Source organism: Schistocerca piceifrons, chromosome 7, assembly GCF_021461385.2.
Source record: "Schistocerca piceifrons isolate TAMUIC-IGC-003096 chromosome 7, iqSchPice1.1, whole genome shotgun sequence".
Lineage (NCBI taxonomy): Eukaryota > Metazoa > Arthropoda > Insecta > Orthoptera > Acrididae > Schistocerca > Schistocerca piceifrons.
The window spans coordinates 517,345,672-517,373,384 of NC_060144.1; the positions used below are offsets into that span (position 1 = coordinate 517,345,672).

General features: G+C 43.6%; 1 protein-coding gene across 2 annotated transcripts in view; it reads left to right on the plus strand.

Annotated features, from left to right (window-relative positions):
• The window catches only part of LOC124804726 (tyrosine-protein kinase Btk29A), a 374,204-nt gene that overhangs the window by 100,989 nt on the left and 245,502 nt on the right, over positions 1-27,713 (plus strand). Inside the window, exon 1 of one of the 2 annotated variants that reach the window (XM_047265009.1) lies at positions 2,384-2,554. The exons of the other annotated variant lie outside the window; for it this stretch is intronic. Coding sequence (XP_047120965.1) covers positions 2,500-2,554 — 55 coding nt within the window. The 5' untranslated portion in view covers positions 2,384-2,499. Of the gene's footprint in view, positions 1-2,383; positions 2,555-27,713 lie in introns of those variants that run through there. 2 annotated transcript variants of the gene reach the window in all.

Here is a 27,713-nt window from a genome sequence, read left to right on the forward strand (position 1 = left end):
GGAAAGAAATACAGTAGAAGAAGAATGGGTAGCTTTGAGGGATGAAGTAGTGAAGGCAGCAGAGGATCAAGTGGATATAAAGACGAGGGCTAGTAGAAATCCTTGGGAACAGAAGAAATATTGAATTTAATTGATGAAAGGAGAAAATATAAAAATGCAGTACATGAAGCAGGCAAAACGAATACAAACGTCTCAAAAATGAGATCGACAAGAAGTGCAAAATGGCTAAGCAGGGATGGCTAGAGGACAAATGTAAGGATGTAGAGGCTTATCTCACTACGGGTAAGATAGATACTACCTACAGGAAAATTAAAGAGACCTTTGGAGAAAAGAGAACCACTTGTAGGAATATCAAGAGCTCAGATGGAAACCCAGTTCTAAGCAAACAAGGGAAAGCAGAAAGGTGAAAGGAGTATATAGAGTGTATATACAAGGGTGATGTACTTGAGGGCAATATTATGGAAATGGAAGAGGATGTAGATGAAGATGAAATGGGAGATATGGTGCTGCGTGAAGAGTTTGACAGAGCACTGAAAGACCTGAGTCGAAACAAGGCCCCGGGAGTAATCAACATTCCATAGAACTACTGACAGTCTTGGGAGAGCCAGTCCTGAGAAAACTCTACCATCTGGCGAGCAAGATGTATGAGACAGGCGAAATACCCTCAGACTTCAAGAAGAATATAATAATTCCAATCCCAAAGAAAGCAGGTGTTGACAGATGTGAAAATTACCGAACAATCAGTTTAATAAGTCACGCCTGCAAAATACTAACGCGAATTCTTTACAGACGAATGGAAGAACTATTAGAAGCCAACCTCGGGGAAGATCAGTTTGGATTCCGTAGAAATATCGGAACACGTGAGGCAATACTCACCCTACGACTTATCTTAGAAGCTAGATTAAGGAAAGGCAAACCTACATTTCTAGTATTTGTAGACTTAGAGAAAGCTTTTGACAATGTTGACTGGAATACTCTCTTTCAAATTCTAAGGGTGGCAGGGGTAAAATACAGGGAGCGAAAGGTTATTTACAATTTGTACAGAAACCAGATGGCAGTTATAAGAGTCGCGGGTCATGAAAGGGAAGCAGTGGTTGGGAAGGGAGTGAGACAAGGGTAGTAGCCTCTCCCCGACGTTATTCAATCTCTATATTGAGCAAGGAGTGAAGGAAACAAAAGAAAAGTTCGGAGTAGGAATTAAAATCCATGGAGAAGAAATAAAAACGTTGAGGTTCGCCGATGACATTGTAATTCTGTCAGAGACAGCAAAGGACTTGGAAGGGCAGTTGAACGGAATGGATAGTGTCTTGAAAGGAGGGTATAAGATGAACATCAACAAAAGCACAATGAGGATAATGGAATGTAGTCGAATTAAGTCGGGTGATGCTGCGGGAATTAGATTAGGAAATGTGTCACTTAAAGTAGTAGGAGGTGTTTTGCTATTTTGGGAGCAAAATAACTGATGATGGGCGAAGTAGAGAGGATATAAAATGTAGACTGGCAATAGCAAGGAAAGCATTTCTGAAGAAGAGAAATTTGTTAACATCGAGTATAGATTTAAGTGTCAGGAATTCGTTTCTGAAAGTATTTGTATGGAGTGTAGCCATGTATGGCAGTGAAACATGGACGATAAATAGTTTGGACAAGAAGAGAATAGAAGGTTTCGAAATGTGGTGCTACAGAAAAATGCTGAAGATTAGATGGGTAGATCACACAACTAATGAAGTATTGAATAGGATTGTGGAGAAGTTTGTGGCACAACTTTACTAGAGGAAGGGCTCGGTTCGTAGGACATGTTGTGAGGCATCAAGGGATCACCAATTTAGTATTGGAGGGCAGCGTGGAGGGTAAAAATCGTAGAGGGAGACCAAAAGATGAGTACACCAAGCAGTTTCCGAAGGATGTAGGTTGCAGTAGGTACTGGGAGATGAAGAAGCTTGCACAGGATAGAGTAGCATGGAGAGCTGCATCAAACCAGTCTCAGGACTGAAGACCACAACAAACGTGTCCGTATTCGAATACGCATGTCTATACCAGTTTGCTTGGTGCTTCGGTGTATTTTGCCTCATGAATGTATCGTGTGTGGATGTAGATGTAGAGTAAACGGGGTAGCGTGTTGAGTTCATGCTCACTTGGCGCCGGCCTGGCTCGAGGTGCACCGGCATCGTGCCGTGTCCAGCCAGCCGGCGAGCAGTCGGAAGCCCGCGTCCGGTGTCCGCGCCTTGCCGCGCCGCCCAGCGCCCGAGCCCAAAGCGGGTGACCCCGAGCGGCGGCCGGCGGGCCTCCGGCGCTGCAGTGCGGCAACGCCGCGCCAGGTCGCTGACCACGGCTGCTGCGGGCAACTGGCAACCTGCGCCTCGCTAGTCTAGCTGCCGCTGCAGCGCCGGCCGGACACCGGCGCGTCTTTGTCTGCCCGTGCAGCGCGCGTGCGCGTGTGTGTGCGTGTGTGAGGGCGTCGTGATGTGAGGAGGCGAGGGGATGTGAAGAGCAGCGTCTGCCATGAGAGTGTTCGGCTGTCGCTGGCCCTTCTGGAACCTGCACAGCGTGGCCCCAGGTAAGCCGTGCCACATGCCACAGGATTCAGCGCGGAGTCGGTCGCATCTGCGTCCGTACTGTCAAGTGCACAGCACAGGATACTTGCCGATGCAGCATTAACCACTGCGTCTTCGGACGCAATGCGAGAAGAACAACCGTTTACATGCATCACTGGGTGCCGTAGTAAGCTTATTCTTTGACTCCACGGACCGTACAGGAGCGATACGTAGCGGAATTTAGCTTATTTCTACATTCTCCACAAAAAACCGTCTCTCAGAACTTTGCAAGTAGGCTTTCCTAGGCTTCAGTTTTTTTCGCTCTCCTGTGGGGCAAACAAACTGTGCCCATTCGTGTTGCCTTCTTTAATACGTCCAATATCCCCTGTTAGTCTTATTTGTATAGGTCCATACTCTTGAGCAATATTCTAAGATGTGATTGTAATTTTTCCTCCTATCTATATATTTATGTAGTTATGTAGTTCTTAATTCGTTCGAGCAATCAATCATTCATAATAGGAAACACAGTCATAACTCAGTCACTCAAAATGATTCAGAAATTTTACCTGCTAGAATGAAATCAGGCGATGATTCTTCTTCTCTGCAGGCTCGTGCTTTGTGGCAGTCTGCTAATCTGTACAGAGCGTTGTATAATCAGTCTGGAAACCTCAGATCAAGCGAATATTTGTCTTTGATGAAGTTTAACCCTCCGAAGAAGTAATGGAGCTCTTGGATTTTTAAATGCAGGTTCGTATCCAGTCTTTCGGAAGTTACCTTCTGATTAACAAGTACGCAATATATCGATGAATATCATTAATTCTCAAATGTCAAATAATGTAAATTGTTGCACACCTTTTGTATGAAGGAGCAATATATATATATATATCCCTTTTAATCGTACATTTTCGTATCAGTTACCTTTTGTCATTAATCTCAATATTCAGATTACAATTCTTCAAACAATGCTCAGGCTAATCGGCACGAAGACAATCCCGGATGCTTTTTTCTAACAACCACCAGAGAGAGTACTACAAAGAACAATTATGCGCTCATGGCATAACTATTGTATGAAACTACTTTGCGCATGGATTCTGCGAGTATGAAGATAGAAAATTAGTACACGTCATTCAAGGGTAGAATTGTATCAGAATAATTCATCGAATATAAAGAGATATTACATGATGTACTAGTGATCTGTAAATAAGCTTTTTTCTTGACAAACTGCGTAATCCAGTATCCTACCAGTGACCCGAACTCTGCCACCTGTCTTTTCTACGACTGATCCTATGTGGTTATCCGTACACGTTGCTGTACCCAGGTAGCGGATGAGTTGACTGATTCTCATTGTGAATCATTCGTTTTGTAGCAATGGGAATCTCCTTGCGTTGCGTCAAGTCGATAATTTTCCTTTCTCTACATTAAAAGTAAGTCGGTAATCTTTGCACGACTTTGAAATCTTGTTAGTGAATAACGCAACGAGCCACCAGTAGTTTTAAAATGATTTGGTTCAGTACCGTAACAGGTTTCGGGCAACCGTGCCGATCTTCAGATGGGTAACATTTGCAATTACATTGACGTTTTGGTCGGCAGCACCTGCATAAAGTTCCAGTGGATAGCGACTTGTTTTGCAGTGCTCCTTAGGGCTTTCCAGACGGGAGTGCAAGCTGTTGCACTGCAAACAGCACACACGTCATGAACAAAATACAGTAGCGTAATTCATAATATTCGTAATATCAGTTTCAATATCACACAAGTGCTTCACACTCGATGTTTTTCTTTTTATCAAAATATGATTGAAAATTTTGTAGTTTTTCCCACAGTATTTCATTGTAGAAAACCGTATCATCTGCGAAAACTGTGAAATATTTGTGAGGTGATTGACATGCAACATGAAGAACAAGGGCCCCACGACACTTGCTTGAGGAACGCCAAAATTAGTTCCACATCTGTCGACGACTCGCCGCTCAAGATATACGTCCTGGTATCTTATGTTCAATAGCAACCGTTGTGTGGCAGTGAGTCAAACGTTCTTCGGAAGTCAAGACTGCCTTTATCCGATACGGGGGGTGCTTTTTATTGTACTATACAGTGCGTCTTGTATAAGCGGCATTCACGAACGAAGCAGGTAGGAAGGAAGGCTGAAACATTAATATTTAACGTCCCGTCGACGACGGGGTCATTAGTAACCGAGTGTAAACTCGTACTGAGGAAGCTTGGTGAAGGAACCCGACAACGCATATTTCAAATGAATCATTCCATGATTTGCAATCAGCGATTTTAAGGATGAACGAGTCGCCGAATAATGCGTGTTCAGTTGCTTCGTGGAACCGTGCAATTTTGTTATCAGAGGTCACAGTTAATGACTTTCTCGTAATTACTTTAGACTTCTAGTTTCTAGCTGTATCAGTCTTTACCCATATGTCGAAGACGAGCACGGTTCAGCGCCCTATGTTGACAGACATGCTCCCATTCCTATAGAGCTTACACAGAAGAGGAAACAACAGTTGGTATTACGTGAGCGAGATGTGCACACCACAGCTTTCACACATTTATACGCTTTTAAATTTTTTATTTTGCAGTACTTGTTGCATTTTTGTCTCTTCTTTTTATTAAAGTTTTTTATGGTGACAACTTACAGAAATGACTGGTCCGTTCTCTCATTATATGTAGCGCGATGCACATTTGAAATTAGTTAGTTAGTTTATTACTTACTCAGTTAACTACTTATTTGTGTGTTCCTTGGGATATCTGAGACGTTTGTTGTGATGGGAAACGGTTCAATTATTTATGATTTTAATACATTTCCGCAGTTAAAACTACCTCTGGCAGCATGCTGACCACTTACATGAACCTCACCTACTTTTTTTACATTGATGTATACGGAACTATGTTGGTCTAACGTTTCTGTGTGTGAATGCCCCACACTTTTCTGTGTCAGACTGAGAATGATTGATGCATAGTGCAGCTCACTTCTGTTTTATTATTGTATCTGTGAATGCCAGCCGGCCTGGATGGCCGAGCGGTTCTAGGCGCTACAGTCTGGAACCGTGCGACCGCTACGGTCACAGGTTCGAATCCTGCCTTGGGCATGGCTGTGTGTGATGTCCGTAGGTTAGTTAGGTTTAAGTAGTTCTACGATCTAGGGGACTGATGACCTCAGCAGTTAAGTCCCATAGTGCTCAGAGCCATTCGAACCATTTTTGTGAATGCCACTGTCGTTTTAGAATTGCGATTTATTGTTGACAACGTGCAAACTGACTGAGAAACTGATGCAAGTATGCCCAACATTGCCCTTCATTGGTACAAACAGATGCAAGTCGGGGAAGGTACGAGATCCGGGCTACAGGGTGGATGAGGAAGAGCTGTCCAAAGCTCTGGGGTGAGCAGATTTGTGTAAGGCATTGCGCTGTCACGGAGAAGGAGAAGTTCGTTTGCATTTTTGTGGCGACGAACACGCTGAAGTCTCTTCTTCAATTGCCGGCCGCGGTGACCGAGCGGTTCTAGGCGCGTCAGTCCGGAACCGCGCGACCGCTACGGTCGCAGGTTCGAATCCTGCCTCGGGCATGGATGTGTGTGATGTCCTTAGGTTAGTTAGATTTAAGTAGTTCTAAGTTCTAGGGGACTGATGACCTCAGATGTTAAGTCCCATAGTGCTCAGAGCCATTTGAACCATCTTCTTCAATTTCCTGACGGTAGCACAGTGAGACAATACTGACCTAACGACTTATCTTAGAAGAAAGATTAAGGAAAGGCAAACCTACGTTTCTAGCATTTGTAGACTTAGAGAAAGCTTTTGACAATGTTGACTGGAATACTCTCTTTCAAATTCTAAAGGTGGCAGGGGTAAAATACAGGGAGCGAAAGGCTATTTACAATTTGTACAGAAACCAGATGGCAGTTATAAGAGTCGAGGGACAAGAAAGGGAAGCAGTGGTTGGGAAGGGAGTAAGACAGGGTTGTAGCCTCTCCCCGATGTTATTCAATCTGTATATTGAGCAAGCAGTAAAGGAAACAAAAGAAAAATTCGGAGTAGGTATTAAAATCCATGGAGAAGAAATAAAAACTTTGAGGTTCGCCGATGACATTGTAATTCTGTCAGAGACAGCAAAGGACTTGGATGAGCAGTTGAACGGAATGGACAGTGTCTTGAAAGGGGGGTATAAGATGAACATCAACAAAAGCAAAACGAGGATAATGGAATGTAGTCGAATTAAGTCGGGTGATGTTGAGGGTGTTAGATTAGGAAATGAGACACTTAAAGTAGTAAAGGAGTTTTGCTATTTGGGGAGCAAAATAACTGATGATGGTCGAAGTAGAGAGGATATCAAATATAGACTGGCAATGGCAAGGAAAGCGTTTCTGAAGAAGAAAAATTTGTTAACATCGAGTATAGATTTAAGTGTCAGGAAGTCATTTCTGAAAGTATTTGTATGGAGCGTAGCCGTGTATGGAAGTGAAACATGGACGGTAAATAGTTTGGACAAGAAGAGAATAGAAGCTTTCGAAATGTGGTGCTACAGAAGAATGCTGAAGATTAGATGGGTAGATCACATAACTAATGAGGAAGTATTGAATAGGATTGGGGAGAAGAGAAGTTTGTGGCACAACTTGACCAAAAGAAGGGATCGGTTGGTAGGACATGTTCTGAGGCATCAAGGGATCACCAATTTAGTATTGGAGGGCAGCGTGGAGGGTAAAAATCGTAGGGGGAGACCAAGAGATGAATACACTAAGCAGATTCAGAAGGATGTAGGTTGCAGTAGGTACTGGGAGATGAAGAAGCTTGCACAGGATAGAGTAGCATGGAGAGCTGCATCAAACCAGTCTCAGGACTGAAGACCACAACAACAACAACAACAACAGCACAGTATACTTGAGAGTTGATCGTTGCAGCATGACATAGGACGTCAAACAGAATGACTGACACCTCCAGCGGGAAGCGGGAATGTTCCACAACAAATCCTACATTTTTTAATAATCCAAATCGGCCGAAAAAAATGTGTTGCATTACTTGTTGATCGCCGCTCGTAGATGTAATAAGAAAAAGACCAGAGCCATTATCGATCCCTGTGGCACACTTGTCTTCAGCACTTGGGAGATGCCGATTCGTTGCATAGAGTCCTTGAGTTGGTTAAAATAACACTATTGAGAATCCATGGAACAATAATTGCTTATGTGTCTGTGTGCGCTTCCTTTTTAAGTTTTCGTCTGTAGACTGCGATTCGCTGTCAAGTGTCTGGAAGAAGGTACTTTTTAATATACATTGTATTGAGATATCTTTCCTTTACTTGCACAAATGGAAGGGATGCTTGGACGCCTCTTTGCGTATTGTTACTTGCTCGATTTTATCTCCGTCATCTCTACTACGTAAGTGCATAAGGAGCTGAAGAACATTCCTAATTCCCGACCGGAAAAACGGTTCTTGCCAGTAAGCTATTGAAGCGTAACGATGCACCGGAAACGCTTCTTTTAGAGGTTATACCGGGTGATCAAAAAGTCAGTATAAATTTGAAAACTTAATAAACCACGGAATAATGTAGATAGGGAGGTAAAAATTGACACACATGCTTGGAATGACATAGGGTTTTGTTAGTGAATGGTACATTGTGATACGTTTTTGAATAGGTCTTTAGGAGAGGAAATGAATTACCGAATAAAAAATACTGGGTGCCATTTAAAATTCATACCGCTGTTCATATCATTGTAAAAAACAAAGCTACTACGCCGGCAGTCATGCTGATTGATGTCCCCCCTGACGGCTCAAGAACATTTGCTTGAAACATTTTGTAATTTGCATCTGGACAAACAGTTGTTTAGGGTGGTCAAGATAAACAGGACACCCTGTATAACGGCCATGGCCAGCGTGAGATGTTGGGTGATCACTGTGAGAGACAAGGAGTTACCATCCATGTTCATGTCACAGTATTATCAGCACCCGACAGTTTGAAATACGCCTCATTGCAGGTTTCCGTTTGGCCGACTAGTCGAATCGTGCTGTACTCAGATTTGTGGAGTATTCTGGTGTGATAGTGGCCCGATGTTAGACAGTAAGGGAATATGAAGGCAGCCATGATTATCGTCAAGGTCCCAGTCGGCCGCGGCAAGACGCCGTAACAGGAGTGCCTCCGTGTTGTGCAGGAAGCACGCCGCGACGCCCTCACATCTGCGTCTGCCAGGCGGTAACACGCGAGGGGCGTTTGGAAAGCCCGTGCAAAAATAAAAACTACTCACGTGTTTGGGGTAAACCTTTTTTATTTTTCGACACAGTCTCCTTTAAGACTTATACACTTCGTCCAACGCTGTTCTAATTTGTTGATCCCTTCCGAATGATAGCAGTTGTCCAAGTCTGCAAAATAGCTATTAGTTGCTGCAATCACCTCCCCGTTTGAATAAAATCTTTGTCCCGCCAGCCATTTCTTCAAATTGGGGAACAAATAGTAGTCCGAGGGAGTCAAGTTTGGAGAATAGGGGGTATGTGAAACGAGTTTGAATCCTATTTCCATTAATTTTGCGACCACAACTGCTGAGGTGTGTGCTGGTGCATTGTCGTGATGGAAAAAAACTTTTTTGCGGTCCAATCGCTAACGTTTTTCTTGCAGCTCGGTTTTCAAACGGTCCAATAACGATGAATAATATGCACCTGTAATAGTTTTACCCTTTTCCAGATAGTCGATGAGAATTATCTCTTGCGAATGTAAAATACAGTCGCCATAACCTTTCCGGCCGAAAGAATGGTCTTCGCCTTTTTTGGTGCAGATTCTCTCTTGGTAACCCATTGTTTAGATTGTTGTTTGGTCTCAGGAGTATACTAATGTATCCATGTTTCATCCACAGTGACGAAACGACGCTTAAAGTCCTGCGGATTCTTCCTGAACAGCTGCAAACTATCCTTGCAACACTTCACACGATTCCGTTTTTGGTCAAGCATGAGCAATCGTGGAACCCATCTTGCGGATAGCTTTCTCATGTCCAAATGTTTATGCAAAATATTATGTACCCGTTCATTCGATATGCCCACAGCACTAGCAATCTCATGCACCTTAACCCTTCTGTCATCCATCACCATATCATGGATTTTATCAATGATGTCTGGAGTCGTAACCTCCACAGGGCGTCCAGAACGTTCAGCATCACTTGTGCCCATATGGCCACTCCGATAATTTTGAAACCGCTTATAAACTGTTCTAATCGAAGGTGCATAGTCATCACAATGTTTATCATGCTTCTCTTTAGTCTCCTGGGAGACTAAAGAAATGGACCAATATGGTTGAAACTTGGTGTGCGTTCTTTCCAAAGGTGCTACTAACTAAACATGACCTCGATAAGCGCCGGTCGTGCCATCTCTCGGACTTTACACGGACTTTTCAAATGCCCCTCGTATAGTGAGCTGCCTGCTACATTCGACGTTTGCGCACCGTCAGTTGGAGGCTAGCAGCAACAGCACTTCGTATTGCGTTTTCCGTGTGTACTAGGAAGCAGTGCTGCCTTGAAACACGCACGGGTTTGCTACGCTAATTCCCTTTCTAAACTCGTGTTCAATTCAAGGCGCGCGTCCTCCAGTCGTGTATGGGTTTGCAACGCAAACTGTTCTTCCAAACACGTGATGAAGGCGATGCATGAAACATAGCCATCCAGTTCCTGCGCTTGTTTTGCGCCGCTCACGTTTCGTCCGGCAGTCACATTTGTTTTGCATTGTGGGGCGTTTGAGATTTTCAAGTAAATACTAAAAATTATGGAACTATTGATAAAAAATTGTTATTGTTCATATTGTAAACGATTAAAGCTTTTTCTTTTGATAGTGATAAAATTAGAAATCAAAGTGTGGTTATTAGTCGAAAAATTTCGAAGCCAACTCACAAATATTGGATTGTGATGAGACGTTATTCGCAGGTACGATATGATTTTGGAAAAGTATCTGATTGTCATATTTCGGAGCGAGAAAAAACTAAAGATAAAAGGAAAGGTGCGACTAGAAACTTTAATTGTAAAACAGATATACTAATCAAGTTTAAAAAGTAAGTAAGAGTAAGTTAAAAAATTAAGATTACCTATAATCATTCCTACCGAATCAGTGTCGCTGTGAAGTCGGAAAAGTCGTCTGTATGGGCCAGTGCCGAGTTTGGGGAGCGTTAAGCATTCAGCGTGCTGCTCTGTTCTGACTCGATAAAGCAATTTGAATCGTTTTTTGAAGGTAGCATAGTAGTTACAGCAGCGAAATCTTATCATGAAATGGCTGTCATTGATGAATGTGAGAAAAACCGCGTACATTACTTTGTCTAATGAGGAAAAAAATCCACCTGACCGTGGACAATGGCGTCGTCGAATCAGCAGCGAAGTCTTATCATGAAATTGCTGTCATTGAGGAATGTGAGAAAAAACGCTTACATCATTTTCTCTTATCCTGAAAAAAATCCACTGGACCGTCAACAAATGGAATCGTCAAATCGACGTGACGCGGACATCAATGATGTGATCGAAGTTTTAAAGCGAAATAAGATTGAATATATGTATTTGCCAAGAAGTGTACGTTAAAATAATGCCTATTATGCAAGGCTGTGTATGGGTGGTTAGTACCCGTTTGTACACTATGGAACACAAACTTCGCCTTGTGTGCTATGAGAGTACAAAATCCCTTTCTGGTACACGGAATACAAAAGCAGTAGCAGCCCGTCACAGTTCCTCGTGAAACAGGTAGTATCATTCTGGTTATTGGCAATGAAACTGTCTGAAGAAGAATAACGTATGCAGCTTCATACATTTAGGCACGAATCGCGTGTGGCACAGAAACGTGAAATGTGTGTATAGCAGTTTCGCTCCGTTATAAATCAAAGTCAACAAGGCAGTCTTCAGCCGAAGACGGTTTTGATGCACCTTTCCACGCTAGAGGATCCTGTGCTACCCTCTCCATTTTCAGTCGCGCAGTTCCAGACTGTAGCGCCTAGGACCGCTCGGCCACCATTCGTAGCGGGAGCATTGTTTTCTACTACAACATCGCCCATAAGAGTCCTACAAGGCTGAGCAATCGGATCTTCCGTTACTTTCTCAACAAGAAAAATCATGGAGGTTTGGTGCACTGAAGTAGCAGAAAACCTCCAAGATGTGGGGATAACACTGGAGAATATGCATCAAGCGCATTCAGCTCAAGAAGATACTCCAGGAGCACTTTTGTTTCCGCAAGGAAAGGGCAACTCACAGTTCAAGTAGCGTGAACCGGCGGTGACCAATACGAAAAGAATATCAACAGAGAATATCAGCATGTATATCAACGTTACCTGCTCGACAAGCAAATTAATATTACAAATATAATCACAAACTATGCTCTTGTGACTTAAAGGCAATCTAGGTACCAGGTACCTTTTATAGTTGGTAGCATTTTTGTGTTGTCGATGATCGAGAAACACATTTTTTCCAGTAGTTGTCATTGTTACTTGTATGAAATAATGCTTGTTCCTACACCTCACCCCTTGCTTTCCTCAAAATTAATGTGAGTCCCCCCTCTAGTGGTGCGTATTCTCTTTGGTATGACGATGGCGTACTGTACGAAGCAGCCTTCAGCCGGATGTTAGCACAGTAATCGCAGACCAGCGGAAGCGTACTGGCAAATCTGACAGAACTCATTTTGTGAGCTGGTCTTCCACATTGTGTTCTTAATGAGCAACGATGATTTCACAACAGCTCATTCTAAGAGATTTTTCAGGATTTACATCGAGGCTCCTGCATCTTTCACTGTGTACGTCGTGAATAATTGATATATTCTGCTCTCGTATAAATTATAAAATGTTATGACTCGACTTTTTTTATCGTATATTCGCGTATTTTATCTGTCGGGTAGTTACGACACCTGCATGCTCTCACATGCGTTTCTGCATGCGGCACAGCGTCGAACTTTGCTCCCTGAATGACTGTACGCTGCGTGGCGTCATGTATCGCCGCTGTCAACAGCTCGCCACAGTAAGGCTGACACAGATTAGGGGTATCCATGAAGTAAAAATTGATATGCCCAGGACAGGGCTTTTAACGTTGGTGTACGAGAGGACTTTAGAAAATAAGATACAAATTATTGTGTCAGGCCAAGTATGTTTTATTGAATGCTACACTACACTTGAAAGAGGCTCGTATACATTACAGTTTATCAACATAGTCACCAAGCTTGTGTAAATAAAGGTCGGAACGTTCTACGATCTGCTCAATTCATCGACGATAAAAATTCGGGAAAAGCTGTGTCAAGGTCTTCATCGTTGCAAAAATCTCTCTCCCCGCCCACACCTACCCGTCCCAGATATTCTTTCAGCTAATCAAAACCACGGAAGTCGCGCGATGCAAGTTCTCCACTTCCAAATCAGCATCACCAACGTCTACTAGACCTCGGTAAAGTTGTTGGCACCATTTCAGTACTTCTGGAGGCGACGTTGGATTTGGTCCGTATGTCGCCAGAGTTTTGCGATGTGTCAGTTTGTGTGCGGTTTAGACGTTTTGCCCCCAAGGTCCGTACTGTCCCACGAATCTCAGCTGCGGAGTAAGTTCCCAGTCGCCCTGACAGGACTGATGATGATAATGATAATGATGATGTTTGAGTTGTGGGGCGCACAACTGCGCGGTCATCAGAGCCCGTACAAAGTCCCAAATTTGACACAGTCCAGTTTGTTCACAATCCATTATAGCTACTGTCACTAATGATGATGATATGATGATGACAACACAAACACCCAGCCCCGGGCAGAGAAAATCCCCATCCCGGCCGGGAATCGAACCCGGGTCCCCGTGATCCAGAGGCAGCAACACTAGCCACTAGACCACGAGCTACGGGCTCCAGCAGAACTGCTTATGCAGGAAACCCGGAACGTGTACTTTCTTCTAACAGTGCGTCAATATTGATGCGCAATGGTCTTAAGCGTGAGACGCCCTGTGTAAATGTACATTCTGAAGTCGCTACGTAAATTGCTTCCAAAATTACGTCACTCTGTGTTGCTTACAAGGGAACCTCCCCATCGCACCCCCCTCAGATTTGGTTAGAACTTGGCACAGTGGATAGGCCTTGAAAAACTGAACACAGATCAATCGAGAAAACAGGAAGAAGTTGTGTGGAACTATGAAAAAAATAAGCAAAACATACAAACTGAGTAGTCCATGCGCAAGATAGGCAACATCAAGGTTCCTGTGAGCTCAGGAGCGCCGTGGTCCCGTGTTTAGCGTGAGCAGCTTCGGAACAAGATGTCCTTGGTTCAAGTCTTCCCTCGAGTGAAAAGTTTAATTTTTTATTTTCAGACAATTATTATCTGTCCGTCCGTCCGTCCGTCCGATGCGATGTAACTGCGCCGTAGTATGGGGTCATTGTATGAAAACGTTAAAAACATGTTTTGACAGAGCACAGGGAAAACTGTGCGACTGTGAAACTGTTGCATTCATTTGTTGCAGTTTATATGACACTCTCTGATGTTTTCATCACTTTTTTGGAAGTGATTATCACATCAACAAGAAAACCTAAATCGGGCAATGTAGAAGAATCTTTTTACCCATTCGCCAAGTGTACAAGTTAGGCGGGTCGACAACATATTCCTGTCATGTGACGCACATGCCGTCACCAGTGTCGTATAGAATATATCAGACGTGTTTTCCTGTGGAGGAATCAGTTGACCTATGACCTTGCGATCAAATGTTTTCGGTTCCCATTGGAGAGGCACGTCCTTTCGCGTACTAATCGCGCGGTTTTGCGGTGCGGTCGCAAAACACAGGCACTAAACTTATTACAGTGAACAGAGACGTCAATGAACGAACGGACAGATCATAGCTTTGCGAAAATAAAGAAAGTATACTTTTCACTCGAGGGAAGACTTGAACCAAGGATTTCTTGCTCTGCAGCTGCTCACGCTAACCACGGGACCACGGCCCTCCTGAGCTTACACTGTCCTTGATGTTGCCTATCTTGCGCATGGACTACTCAGTTTGTTGTTGTTGTTGTAGTCTTCAGTCCTGAGACTGGTTTGATGCAGCTCTATATTTTGCTTATTTTTTTCATAGTTCCACACAACTTCTTCCTGTTTTCTCGATTGATCTGTGTTCAGTTTTTCAAGGCCTATCCACTGTGTCAACTTATAACTAAATCTGAGGGGGGTGCGATGGGAAGGTTCCCTTGTTAGCTATGAAAAGTAGCTCTCTCTCCCTTTTTTTTGTTTTTTTTTCTTTTTTTTTTGTGTACACGTAGCAGCAGCAACACCAATTGCTCACCACTGTTCTTACGTAAAAACACGAGAAATACGTGTAGTATTAAAGTTTCGGCGTTAGTGCCGAAATGTAAACAGACGGCATTATCAAAAAGTCAAGTGAAAATTCGGTTTCTTGCTGGCAACAAGTGCAGTACATTATATTCACTCCACCTATATTTCTTCTCTGTGCTCAGGAATTCGGCCGCTACGTCGAAAACTTGTCGTTCGCTCCAGTATTTGGCTATCGTTGAAACCTGGTTGTCCAACAATGTGACGCCGATAAAAAGCACCGCTGGTTACCAGAGCTCGTCCACATAGACGCCATTACGTTTTCTGCTGTTTTATCCCATCTAGCAACTTTTACGCCAAGAAATTCGTACGAGTACAAAGTATTTTCAATACGCATCAAATGCTAGTGCCTTGTCGTATACGGATCCAAAAATTTTGGCGCCACACACCGCCTTATAGCAATTCGCTGTCTTACTCAGCGACGTATGTGACCAGCCTGTGGCCATGTCCCCGGCTTTGCAGTGGAGTGTGCCCCTTCTTGAAACTTGGTGTCAGACTGAAACCGCCATGCTTGGATAGCTCAGCAGCCGGTAGAGCACTTGGCACTGAAAGGCAAATGTTCCAGTTTCGAGTGTCGACCGGTGCAAAGAACTAATCCGGCAGGAAGTCCCTGTGGACACGTGCTTGGCTGGCCAGCACCTGGAGGCAGGCAGTCGGGTGTTTACCACTACCTAGCACCGGTTTGTTCCCGCATGTCTGGTGGCATTTTATCCGTTAAACAAGTGCTCTAGGCCGCTCGTCGAACGCAAAGTCGGTCTCATTGTAGACTACGAGAACTGGCACAAGTTTGGAGGAAGCGCCCTAGTCCGTACAGTTATGGAAATCTAAGGCAGTTTTGAACCGGTGATGTGACAGAAATACGCAAGCATAATAAAGCGGGTGGTGGTCTTTTGTGTGTGATTTCTTGCGTCGCTCGCTTCAACATGGGCTCACTCCTGGGGATCTGTTCTCTGACCACAGAGCAGCAATATGTATGGAAGCAGTATAGCGTACTTCAAGTGTCGCCAACATGTAATTGGAATTGTCACATGATTCTCGGAATAACGCTGTTGTTTACATTTTGCGCTAAAAGAGGAACTTTTATGTTACACGGATTTTTCCTGTTTTATACGCTTGTTTTTTGTTAACAGCAAAGGTGAGTAATTGTTGCTGTTACGAATGCAAATCGAAATACGGTAAAGGAGGTAGTTACTGCTCGTAGGCAAGTACCACAAGGGGAAGTGACGTGGGAGGCAATATGTTGTGGCGGCATAAAATCCAGTTCTGCGCCTCTGAATTATCACAGACGATGTATGGTAATGGTGCCAGCGAGAGACTGGTAATGGAACAGGGCATTAGGCTGTTTTGGACGCTCCGCGCACACGCAACAGGCTAGTGTGTCCCTCTGCTGCTACTGTAGCACTGGGCGGCTGGGCAGCGCTTCATCAGAATGGGTGTTCTCCCAGCAGAAGTAACGGTCACTACGTCTCTGGCACTACCAGGCGAACTCTCATGTCCAGTGTGCTGTGGCCCGATGTCAACACGTAAAAAAATATCTACGAAACACCAAAAATCTCCTTTAGTAGGCACGCACTTCAACAAAAGTTTTCCCAAGTGACAAGTTAGAATCAGTGAAATGCATACTGCTGGCCATTGCAGTTGCTACACATGGATGTGGCATGCAGCAAACACCAAATTGACATGGAGTGTAGTTGGCTGGTTGATTTATATTTTTTTTGGGGGGGGGGGGGGGGGCGCAAATAGCGAGGTCATCGGCCCCATCGGATTAGGGAAGTATGGGGAAGGAAATCGGCCGTGCCCTTTCGAAGGAACCAACCCGGCATTTGTGTTAACCGATTTAGCGAAATCATGCAAAGCGTAAATCAGGATGGCCGGACGCGGGTTTGAACCGTCGTCCTCCCGAATGCGAGTCCAGTGTGATAACCCCTTTGCCACCTCACTCGGTATGAACTGAAGAACATGCTTGTACATGCAAACAATTTGCATTTTTGCGCAACTGTGCAAAGTAAGTACCATTGACGCCATTTGTCGTTCTGTATATAAGGCAAGATTATGCAACATTTAATAACGACATTTGAATATTATTTGTTTGAGAGAAATTCGTGAATGGCATGTATAAGAAGGAGCAACATCTACCACCACATGTCGGAATCCAAGTGCGGGACTGCGGTGTACCGTTCCAAGTTATTGCTACTTGCGTTTTTCGGGATCCCACGACTGCCATAGATTTATAGACTCGGTGGTTTCGGGACTACCTTAGTCAAGGCTATTCAGAATATCACCATTCCTATGCGACTAGCACCCGAGAGGACTTGGTATATCTTACAGTCGGTCGCGCAGGATCGTATAGCCATGACATATATAAATATGTCGACAGTAACGACGTCTCGATCGCCACTATTTGCACGGCGTCCGCCGTTCTGGGGAACTTCGTGAGACAGCAGAGAGGGGTCTGCCAGCAACGGTGCACCCAGCGACACGACGACGGCGAGTTTCGGTTCTGCGTTCAGTGTCATTCTGGGTACTTAACACGATCACCTCTGCTTCGCATAGCCGGTAATTTGTACAGCAGTCGATATGTTTCTGACTGCCAAAGAACTGTGGCTGTCGCTCGCCTTAGAAGTCTTCTTGACGTTATCTTTCAACAAGACGATGCAAGACTGCGTGTTGCCCGTGCTCGCGAAGATCTATAGCCCAGTTTTGGTTAACTCACGGGAGAGTGTCTGAGAGTATATAACGAACGAGTATTACGGTGAGTGAAGCATATAATGTACCACAATCCCCTACGTATCGTTCCCGTGGAGACCACGAAGACGGACTAATTAGAGTGCGCAAAGAGAGATTTAGGCAGTCATGAGAAGAAAACCCTAATATCTGGTACAATCTTGAATGCTTGGTGTCTCTAAGCCTTAAGATATTTATTAAAATACACCATATATACACCATGAGAGCTGCACTATAAACGTGCATTTGACAAAGACAGTTTTGTGGTTACATTTAGCCCATTATCAGTGGTATCTGATACATACAGAGGAACAAACTACTGTATGTTTATCGATTTCTACAAAATGACAACTGTGTCTATATATTAGCAGAAATATAAGTTTAGTTACATTTTGCACATCTGTAGCAGTGACATGCATGTCAATTAATACCATACGTGATGAAATCAGTCCTATCACGTGGTATACAGATCACTCTCCTAGTGTAAACAGGAAACTGACAGGTGAAAGAGTCTACATTACCTGTCTTTTGTTGTCTATAACATCATATTTGTATACATTTGTGACATGTCTTCATTTAGAGGTTGATTTAGCTGCCTCTACCGATCGATTTTATGCAACCCACAACGCCTTCAAAAACCACGTGCAAGATTTTCGTATTTTCTCGCTCGCTACGCGCAAACTATTAGTCTTAAAAAAAAAAAGAACTGAATCTTTTTGTAGGAAATTTATTGTAGTTAAATTTTGTACTGGCATGTGTTTTCGCTAGGGTTCACAGTTTTCGGGTTATTCAAGAAGAAGGCGTTTGAAGGTCACCTTTTGTCTTGAATGAGTGAGAAATTACGGCCTATACCGAAACCATATCCCACTGCTAAATTGAACTACATTACGTTTCCTACAAAAAGGTCGTGTTCATTTTTTCCATAGGACTAATAGTTTGTGCGTAGCAATCGAGTGTGTGTGAAAATATTTCGTGTGATATTTGAACGCGTTCCGGGTTGCATAAAGCCCATGGGTAGGGGCATCTGAACCAACCTGTATGTAAATTGCAATCTTTCTACGATCATTATGTGCAGGTAGATTATATAGAAGGGATAAAATCACAAAATACTCTAACATCACGTCAAATTAAACAAATTTACACACAGGACTTACACTCAAAAGCAAAATAATTTGGTTAAAACGCTGTTGAAATTTTCTATAACGTCTTATTCCGTAACTCTGTTCATTAACTACGTTGTGAAAACCAGTTTTGGCAAATAAACATTCCAAGTGCAGGTCACGGTGTTTAATAAACCTAGAACAATGTTTAACGCTTTGAAGTTCTGCCACTTAGAAGAATTTCAGGCTTAAAAAAAAAAAACCAGTCAGTGATGTCATTATTTAAAGTGTTAGTGGCACATCTGTGTTTGACATATCTTAAAGGGTAAAACATACTAAGAAAGACCAAGCTTCAAGGCTTATTTTTCATATTTACTGTAGTTCTGTAATAGATTACAAATTTTGAAATAATGATGACGGAAAGTGTAATTCACTTAATTAAAAAAAAACTCGATTAGGGTTATTGAGCAATTTCGTATGTATTTTGCACGATGAAGTCTGAAGTATTCTGACACAGAGAGGCATGTTGTAATCAGGGCAGTACTAGTTTGATTTTTTCTGCTTCTTTTACCAGTAAACTGTCTCGTCTTCTCGAAAGAAATCTCTAAAACCGCTTTTGGGGGCTGCTTCGTCATGAGGTTCGCCTGGAAAAAAAATACAAAAAAAAAAACCAGACGAGATCAACACAAATGAAAGCGAAGAAAATTATAATTAGAACAGACTGCAGTTCACCTTCTTCAGATTGTTCGGACTCAGATATTTCTCCCTCTGTCCAGAATCACTGAACTCTTCCCCTTGAGCTTCCAAAATTTCTTGCTCGCCCAACAAATGTGACGCAGTAGTAACAGAATTTCAGCGAACTGCGAAACCCAACGAGTACATGCACGAAACTCACTATAACGCGAGCCTACTTTGACCCAGTCAGTTGCGACAGCAGCTGTTTATAATATTTCACTGCTGTTTCTTGCGAAATAATTCTGCAAACTGATGACAGAAGGTAACACCTTTCATGGGACACGTAACGACACGACCGTACAGTGTCCTCCTACGAAATGAGTCCAGTTGTTGGCCGACAGGCAGCTCGCACGTCGTGAATATCGCGGCCCGAGCTGTACTCGGGCGCAGTGTCCTGAACACAGTGCTGTGGCCCGAGTTACGTTCGGCCTAGGTCGCCAGAGTGGAAAGTACTCCCTGCCGCGCACGTCAGTGGATTGCATGCTGTGTATGTGTGTGTGTTTTCCTGTTGAAGCCTGTTCCGGTAAGACTGGATGTGCCCTGGCCATCCTGCAGGTGATGCCGCGTGCCTGCAGTTTGCTGTGCAGCAGATCAGAATGCGCTACACGCGTGCGCAGTACGTCCCGCCGACTCGCTTCCGGCCGGGCCGCGACCTCCGCTCCGCTACACACACACACACACACACACACACAGCAGCTGGAGGTCGTGGGCCGCGTTGTAAATCCGCGCCGCCTGACACCTCTCTACCTCTACCTCACTCGCCACGGGCAAGCGCGTCGCAGTACGTATCAGTACAAAAAAGAGATTCAGGAAGCGCTGGCAGGCCTATAGTGATCCGATCGATCGACGAATAATGTACAGCCTAGCTGAAGAGCTCAGAGTCAAACTAGCGGAGTACAGAAGTACCTGCTGGGAAAACACCCTAAGAGACACAAAAGACAACCACTCCACGGAGAAAATGGCCTAGTTTACGACACACAAGACAAGGCGGAGGCCATGGCAAACTCACTGGAACTTCAGTTCCAGGAACACATCGTCGACGACGAAGAGGCGGACAACCAAGAAGACATAGTCGAGAGAGAGGTCCCAAGAATCCTGCGGAGAGTGCCGACGACGTCTTTCGCACCTGTCACTTGCCAAACAGTCTGCTCAGCCATAAAAGCGCTCGGCAATGCTATATCACCCGGTCCTGACGGCGTAAAGCCCCTCCAGCTCAAAAACTTACCTCCCCTAGCTCTCCTCTACCTCACAACGATATACAACTCCTGTCTGAAACTGATGTACTTCCCATCCTCCTGGAAAACAGCTAAGGTAATCACCATTCCTAAACGAAACAAAAGTCCCCTCTTCCCTCAAAACTATCACCCTATCTCACTCCTAAGTTTCCAAGCCAAAATTCTTGAACGCTTAATCCTACAAACACTCCAATCCTTCCTCACCGACAAAAACATTACCATTACAGAGCAATTCGGTTTCCGTGCTGGGCATGGCACAATATCCCAAGCCACCCGAGTAATCGAGCAGGTCTGCAAGGCAAGGGCAGACGGAGACAGCAGACGGAGACAGCATGGGAGCAATGTTTCTTGATATTGAAAAAGCCTTTGACCGAGTCTGGCATAACGGGCTCACCTATAAGCTCCACCAATACGAATGCCCACTTCACATTACTAAAATCATAGCTTCTTTCCTATTAGACAGAAAATTCTTTGTAAGCTTAGTAAAATGTAAAAGTAGGCTTAAGACTATAGAAGCAGGCGTCCCCAAGGCTCAGTGTCGGGACCAATCCTTTATAGTATATATACAAATGATATCGCCAAGCGTCCCAACACACAACTAGCGTTATTTGCAGACGACACTGCCGTCTACTCGATTCACCCAAACCTCAATTACATAACGATGAACCTAAATAGGCACCCAGAGGTGATAACTCAATGGTGCAACGTTCGGAAAATCAAAGTCAACGCGGACAAATGTAACGCAATCATGTTTACAACCAGGAGGAGACCACCAAACCGTCAAGTCTCCATCGATGTGAGAAACCTTCCCTGGTGTAACGATGTAAAGTTCCTTGGCCTAAAATTTTATTCAAAACTACTGTGGAACGCCCACGTAACAGACGTGTGTAATCGAGGTTCGGGTAGTATTTATAATTTAGACCCATTGCTACAGGGTAATGGATTGACCACCAAAGCTAAATTACTTATATGGAAGATGGTGGTTCTTCCTTCATTACTGTATGGTTGTTAGGTCTGGGGTATGGCAGCACACACACACTTAAAAAAGATTCAGATCCTGCAGAACAAGGCTCTAAGGATTATCACCGCCGCTCCATGGTTCGCCTCAAACAGAGTCATCCACCATAACACAAACATGCCCACTGTAACACGACTCATACAGCAAAAAACTCAATCATTCTACGCATCTTCCGAAGCTTCGCCCCACCTACTCATCTCTACCCTGGGCTCTGACCCACTACGTGTAAATTACAAACATCCCAAGAACACTCTAACTCGCCATTTCAGAGTATAACCACATGCACATAACAACAAATACACATCACACATAACACAAGGACTACCAACATCACTTCAAAACACCCTAGCTCAGACAGAAGGCATAATGGGAAAGTCCAATGACCCTTCAAAAATTACATGGGCCATTGCCCACCATGTTAACGGCAACGGCAACCTCTCTACCTCTACCTCACTCGCCACGGGCAAGCGCGGCGCAGTTTCCGAAACTATGATCGCCGTCGCGTTTATATACGTTGGTGTCCAAAATTAAAGCAAGAAACTGCTATTTCCTCGTCCTGTGGCTACTTCGCGACATAATCATATAAACTGTCAACAAATGTCGTTACGATCGTGTTCTGCACGTAATATGGCATTCCGATCAACAGACAACCACGCCAGCAATAGCGTGAAGGCACCTATCAAGTGGGGTGGTGTTTGCAGGGCAGTCCCACATCCATAATAGCTGTGTACACAGTCACAGAATGTGCAGTATGACATAGAGATGACGCCTATAGGCACTATGATGTGGAGGGCCATAGGAAGAATGGAAACAAAAGAATAGCAAACTGAAGTGGCCCGATGGCTTAATGTGAATCGTTTTGTTGTTTCTCGGATGAGGCGACAGTTTGTAGAGTCCGAAACTGTATCTCGGAGACCAGGACAGGGCCGACGACGTGTGTCATCTTAGAGAGTGGGTCGTTATTTGGCAGTAAGAACACGACAGTACCGCCTTAGTACTGCACGGCAGTTGGCATCTGACCTCGCTGCATCCCCTGGACGTGTTGTATCGAGGCAAACGGTGTACAGAAAGCTTCGGCAGAGTGGCCTTTATTGCTGGAGGCTTGCTGTCTGTTCACATCTGGTTTGTCTCCACAAAAGAAAACGTCTAGAGTGGAGCCGGCACCTGGACCGTCGAACGATGGGTCAATCTTCTTTTCACAAATGAGTGCCGATTGGCTTTGGACAATGATTCTCGACGGATTCGCATCTGGAGGGGACGTGGAACACGATGTCGGGACCCAAACATTGTGGAAAGAGAATGTGTTGGGGAGGATCCCTAATGGTGTGGGCAGGGATTATGTTGATCACTTGAACACTTCTTCATGAAATCATGTGGGTGAATCAGCAAGAGTTAACTCCTGCTAGGTATCGTGAGGAGATCTTGAAATCTCATGCGCGATTGTTGCGAGATGCTATGGGCCCAGACTTCGTATTGATGGACGATAATGCTCGACCTCATAGAGCACGGTTGGTTGATGTTTTCTTTTGGAAACTGAAGATATTGCACGCATGGCGTGACCTGCTCGCTCTCCCGATTTGAATCCCATAGAGCATATCTGAGATGCATAAGGGAGACGGGTTGCCCTCCAAGACTTGCGAGCAGCTCTGCAGGAACAGCGGGCGTCATTGCCTCAACACGAAACTAATGACATCATTCATAGCATGTCCCGTCGTTGGTGTCAGGCTTGTACTGGCGCTATACGTACTGAGCACATTAGCCATTGGCAGAATGTATGTGCAAATCCGTGAAGTTGGAAAACAACGAAAAACATTTTTATCTGCCGTTATGCATGTTGCAGTTGATTACGTTCTGTATTCCTTACATTGTTTTTACTTCACTGTCACCTGTTTATACTGTTTTGTGGCAAAATAAACGCAACCTTGCAAAATTTCCGTTTGTTGCTATTTTGATCACCGGAATGTAAGGCCTTGAACACATTTGACTAACCCCGTCAAATATTATTTATTTTTTTGCAAGGATCAGATGTTGTACACACTGCGGGCAATTAATCTTTCACTCTTAGCATACGATTTTGTAACGTAACAGTGGACTGCGTTGTCGTCAGACTCCAGAAGTTTATTATTGAATTATTCAGATAGTTGTCTTAACTTATTAGTTGTTTATTTAACTCGTGTTTCGCGCGTTTTCAAATACATGAAAGCGAAATGACACACAAAGTGTTAGTAATCAAGAAGAAAATTCAGAAAATTATCAAGTGATATTCCAGAAAAGTGGACTTTCCTACGTTTCTTAAAATTCTAGAAGTTAGATATCTAATTTTTTATCCTTTGCTACGCCAGTCTTCTATGAAGACCCAAGAATCAGAAACAGAAACAAACCTGTTGCAAAATTTCAATGATAAATTCACATCTTGATGTTAAATTTCCAATTCCTTTTTAGAGGCCGCAATGTAGGTGTCATGTAATTACATGGTCGTGCTGACTGTCCTAGACATAATCTTTAACGCATACTTTGCCGGTTTCCTTGGCATGTGCGTCCGAAATCTACACAGCACAAGCATTTCATCAGTGCACATTGAACAGGCTGGAAAGTAACGCTGCTGACAGTTCCCAATACGTAGAACTGTTGTTATGGACAAAAGCCTTTTCATATAGCACTGTGAAAAGTATTTTGTCTGGTTGCACTCACTGAGAAAACATTATCTATGGATTTATTGCCAGATTTGCAGATTGTTATGAACACAAGTAAGCCTTTAAAACCTCTCAGTTCAACAACATTATTATCAGCTTCTTTTGAGAGTACTTTGATTTTACAGATTTTATTGCTCGACCGAAGCAAAAGCTCATCTAAAATGTCTTGAGTAGGAAGTAGACCCCATTCTTGTTCAACGTTTGGATTCGTACCCAAGGCATTGGTCCTAAGTCGTAGACCAGGAGTCTCGAACACAATGTTATGTTGTGTTGTTCTGCTATTAGTTTTTGGATGTGCTTTTCTCCACTTGAAGCAGTTTCCCCAACAGTTAAAGTTGGAGGAACTATTTTATACTTCGATCGTCTTCACGTGTTTGTGTGTCCTTCGTTTCATCATCATTATCACCACCGCCACCTGTTTTGAATTCGCATCGTGATCACTTTCTATCTAGTAAACTGGATCAATATCAGTCTCGCCAGAAACTACAGAAATCATTTCTTACAGATGGATCTCCAAGTTTGGTTCATTTACTTTCAGAAGTTGTGTAGAATAACCAGACTGTTCAGGCTCTTTTGTAGGCGAGATGACCATGGTACAGGCTCTATGTTGTTAAACATAATTACGAGGCATTATCAGTAATAACCATAATAATCATCGCCGTAAACAAACACGTCTGATGAATAGTAATAATAACGCAACTGGTGTCATACGTCTGCGATACGTCAGGGCGACTCGACTGAGTATTATTGGAAATCAAAACTCGTAGTGGGAACGGCGCCACACCTGCACTCCAGCTGAAAGGTACGCGGAGGGAAAAGGCGAAATTACCCCAGAAGGGGAGGCGGTCTCCACTCGTAAACTCGACAGCCATCTCACAGACATATGAAACCAGTTAAAGGTTAAAATTGCAACGCCAGGGAGGAAAGCAGATCACGAAATTTTACCTGTTGTGCGTATACAGTACGCTATGAAGAACTGATAATTAATTTCGAAGGTGATTTGGGAGTATATAGGGGGCGAAGTTCAGTGCATATCACTGCCACCTGTGGCAATAACAGTGGCTCTCATCTAGAGAGCCTGTATAGAAAGTGGCCAATCGTAACAAGACATCGATTTATCGATTTGACAAGCGCCACAGGAGCACTTCTTGCTCGTTGTTCGCTAACAAAACTACTGGTTCGCTGCAGTTTTTCTTCACGAGACCTGGTTGACCGGCTGAACTTGACAATTTCCGCTTCATACTTTTAAAATTTAGAAGTGAACAGGTTGTTGTCAACCATTTTTACAAGTGCCGCCTTCTCATACCCACCTCCACCCCTGGAGCAGTCGAGGTTTCTTACTTGCACAGTAATTTTATACAAATAACGAGTCATGTACATACCAAACTTGGTTGAAATTGCTCCACGCGTTCTTGAGTTTTGATTTTACAGGATGTGCAACAAAGGAGTCCCTGTTTTTAAAATTAAATTATATGAAAACCCAAAGATCGATACAAGACGAGAGGAAACAATGTGCTCATTGTGTTAGTGTTAAGAATTTCATACGGAAGTTTCGGAATAGTAGTTAGAAAAATCGCTGACTTAATGACTTTGGATTTTTAATGGAAAAATGTACTGTTTCTCAGTACTGAATGAATGTGCGCTGGGAGGCTTCAAACCAAACTCTGCTGTAATTTTTCGGTAGAATTTATTCCGACGGTGCTGAGTAAGTCCAGAAATTGTAGCGAAATTTTCAGGACTAACTACAGTTCACCTGGGGCTGACATTCCCCTCTAGATCATGTCGCGCAGCTTTTCTGTAAGGGTTTAATCAAGATTGGTTTTCGCATCGGATCCTTTTGGAAACATTGCTATAATACTGTGTTCTAGCCCGTGACGTTCCAGTACCTGAAAAACAGGTTGTTCAATAGAATACACGATTTCATGCTCTTCCTTCGGTAAACTAACGTCCTTTCACGCCGCAGTGGTGGAACTGATCGCTCTGGTCATCGGAGTACTATTTATAGACAATACGTTGCGTGCTTACAGCACCATCTGTGAGACGTTTTTGTAACGACTACTTGGAAACTACAGTAAAAACTCGATTAACCGTCACTCTTTAAACCGTTAGTTTCTGTTAACCGTCACTGCTGTAACAGCATAATATTACTGTAATAACAGGATGCTCTAAGGTGCAGTGACGCGTTCGCTTTGTTTATTTACTCTATTTTAGTGAGAAGTGAATGTACCCGCCCGCCGTAGAATGGTACATAAAATATGACCTTCAGTTGACGTGCTAACACATCTCCCCCTTTTCTTGTCTTTGTCTCACTTGTGAGTCAACAGTCACCATTGGATCGGTTTCCAGTTGTGGCACGAAGACTGTAATTGTCGCAGTGTATCTAGCGGGCTGTGCCGTGTTACGTGTTTTCCACTTGAACAAGCTTTATTGACTAACATTTTACACTACCGTATTTGGTGCAGGTGTGTGCGATACAGTGACTTGATAAAATGTCTGAAAAACGTAAACGTGTTGTTTTAGGACTTAATCAAAAACTTGAAATTATAAAACGCTTAAGAAAGGGCGGAAATGTGACATGTGTAGCGCTGATTTATGGTATTGGAAGAACAACAGTTAACGATATAAAACGTGATGCTGATAAAATACAGTGTTTCTGTTATCCGTCTATTCGCTCAACCGTCACGACCACGGTCCCGAAGATGACGGTTAATCGAGTTTCCACTGTACTGTGTAAAAGTCTTACAGCTTTCGGGATAATCGTAGAGTTTGTTGCATTCATTTATCGACCTTTGTTTCAATGTTGTTTGATTTTAAAATTAGGGAGTACTTTGGTGCACACCCTGTATGTCAAATCTTATAACTCCCGGCGTTAGCCACAGGGCTACTTGGGGTGCCTTGACTGCCGCAGTGATTTTTCCCATGTAGCAAGTGATAAGTGTGCCAAGGACAGTGGAAACTGCTTGAGGCTGGTAAGTCACACTTCCTGTCCACTCCTCCTCGTACCCTACCCCACCATTCCAGGAGTGGAACGCCAACAGCCCTACCACCACTGACGAAAACTATGAATTCAATACTAATATTGGTCGTTATCGAATATTTTTACAAGTCATGGTTACTACCTCCAACTCTTGTGGATTCGAAGGGGTGTGTTTGTATTATTTCGGAAACCTTCGCGGGCGTGCACACAACTGACTGAAGCTTCTTCGTAATTGTATGAATGGTACATAAACGCATAGAAAAAAAACAAATCAGACAAATATTCATTTTATATACTACGTAAGTCATAAAAAACTGACTGGTTGCTAACTATTCGCAATACTTTTATCCTTCTACTTTGACTCCGAAGCAAATAGCAGCATTTCGGACTTCGTACCAGTGGTTCTGTGTGTGTTCTCGTCCTTTCTC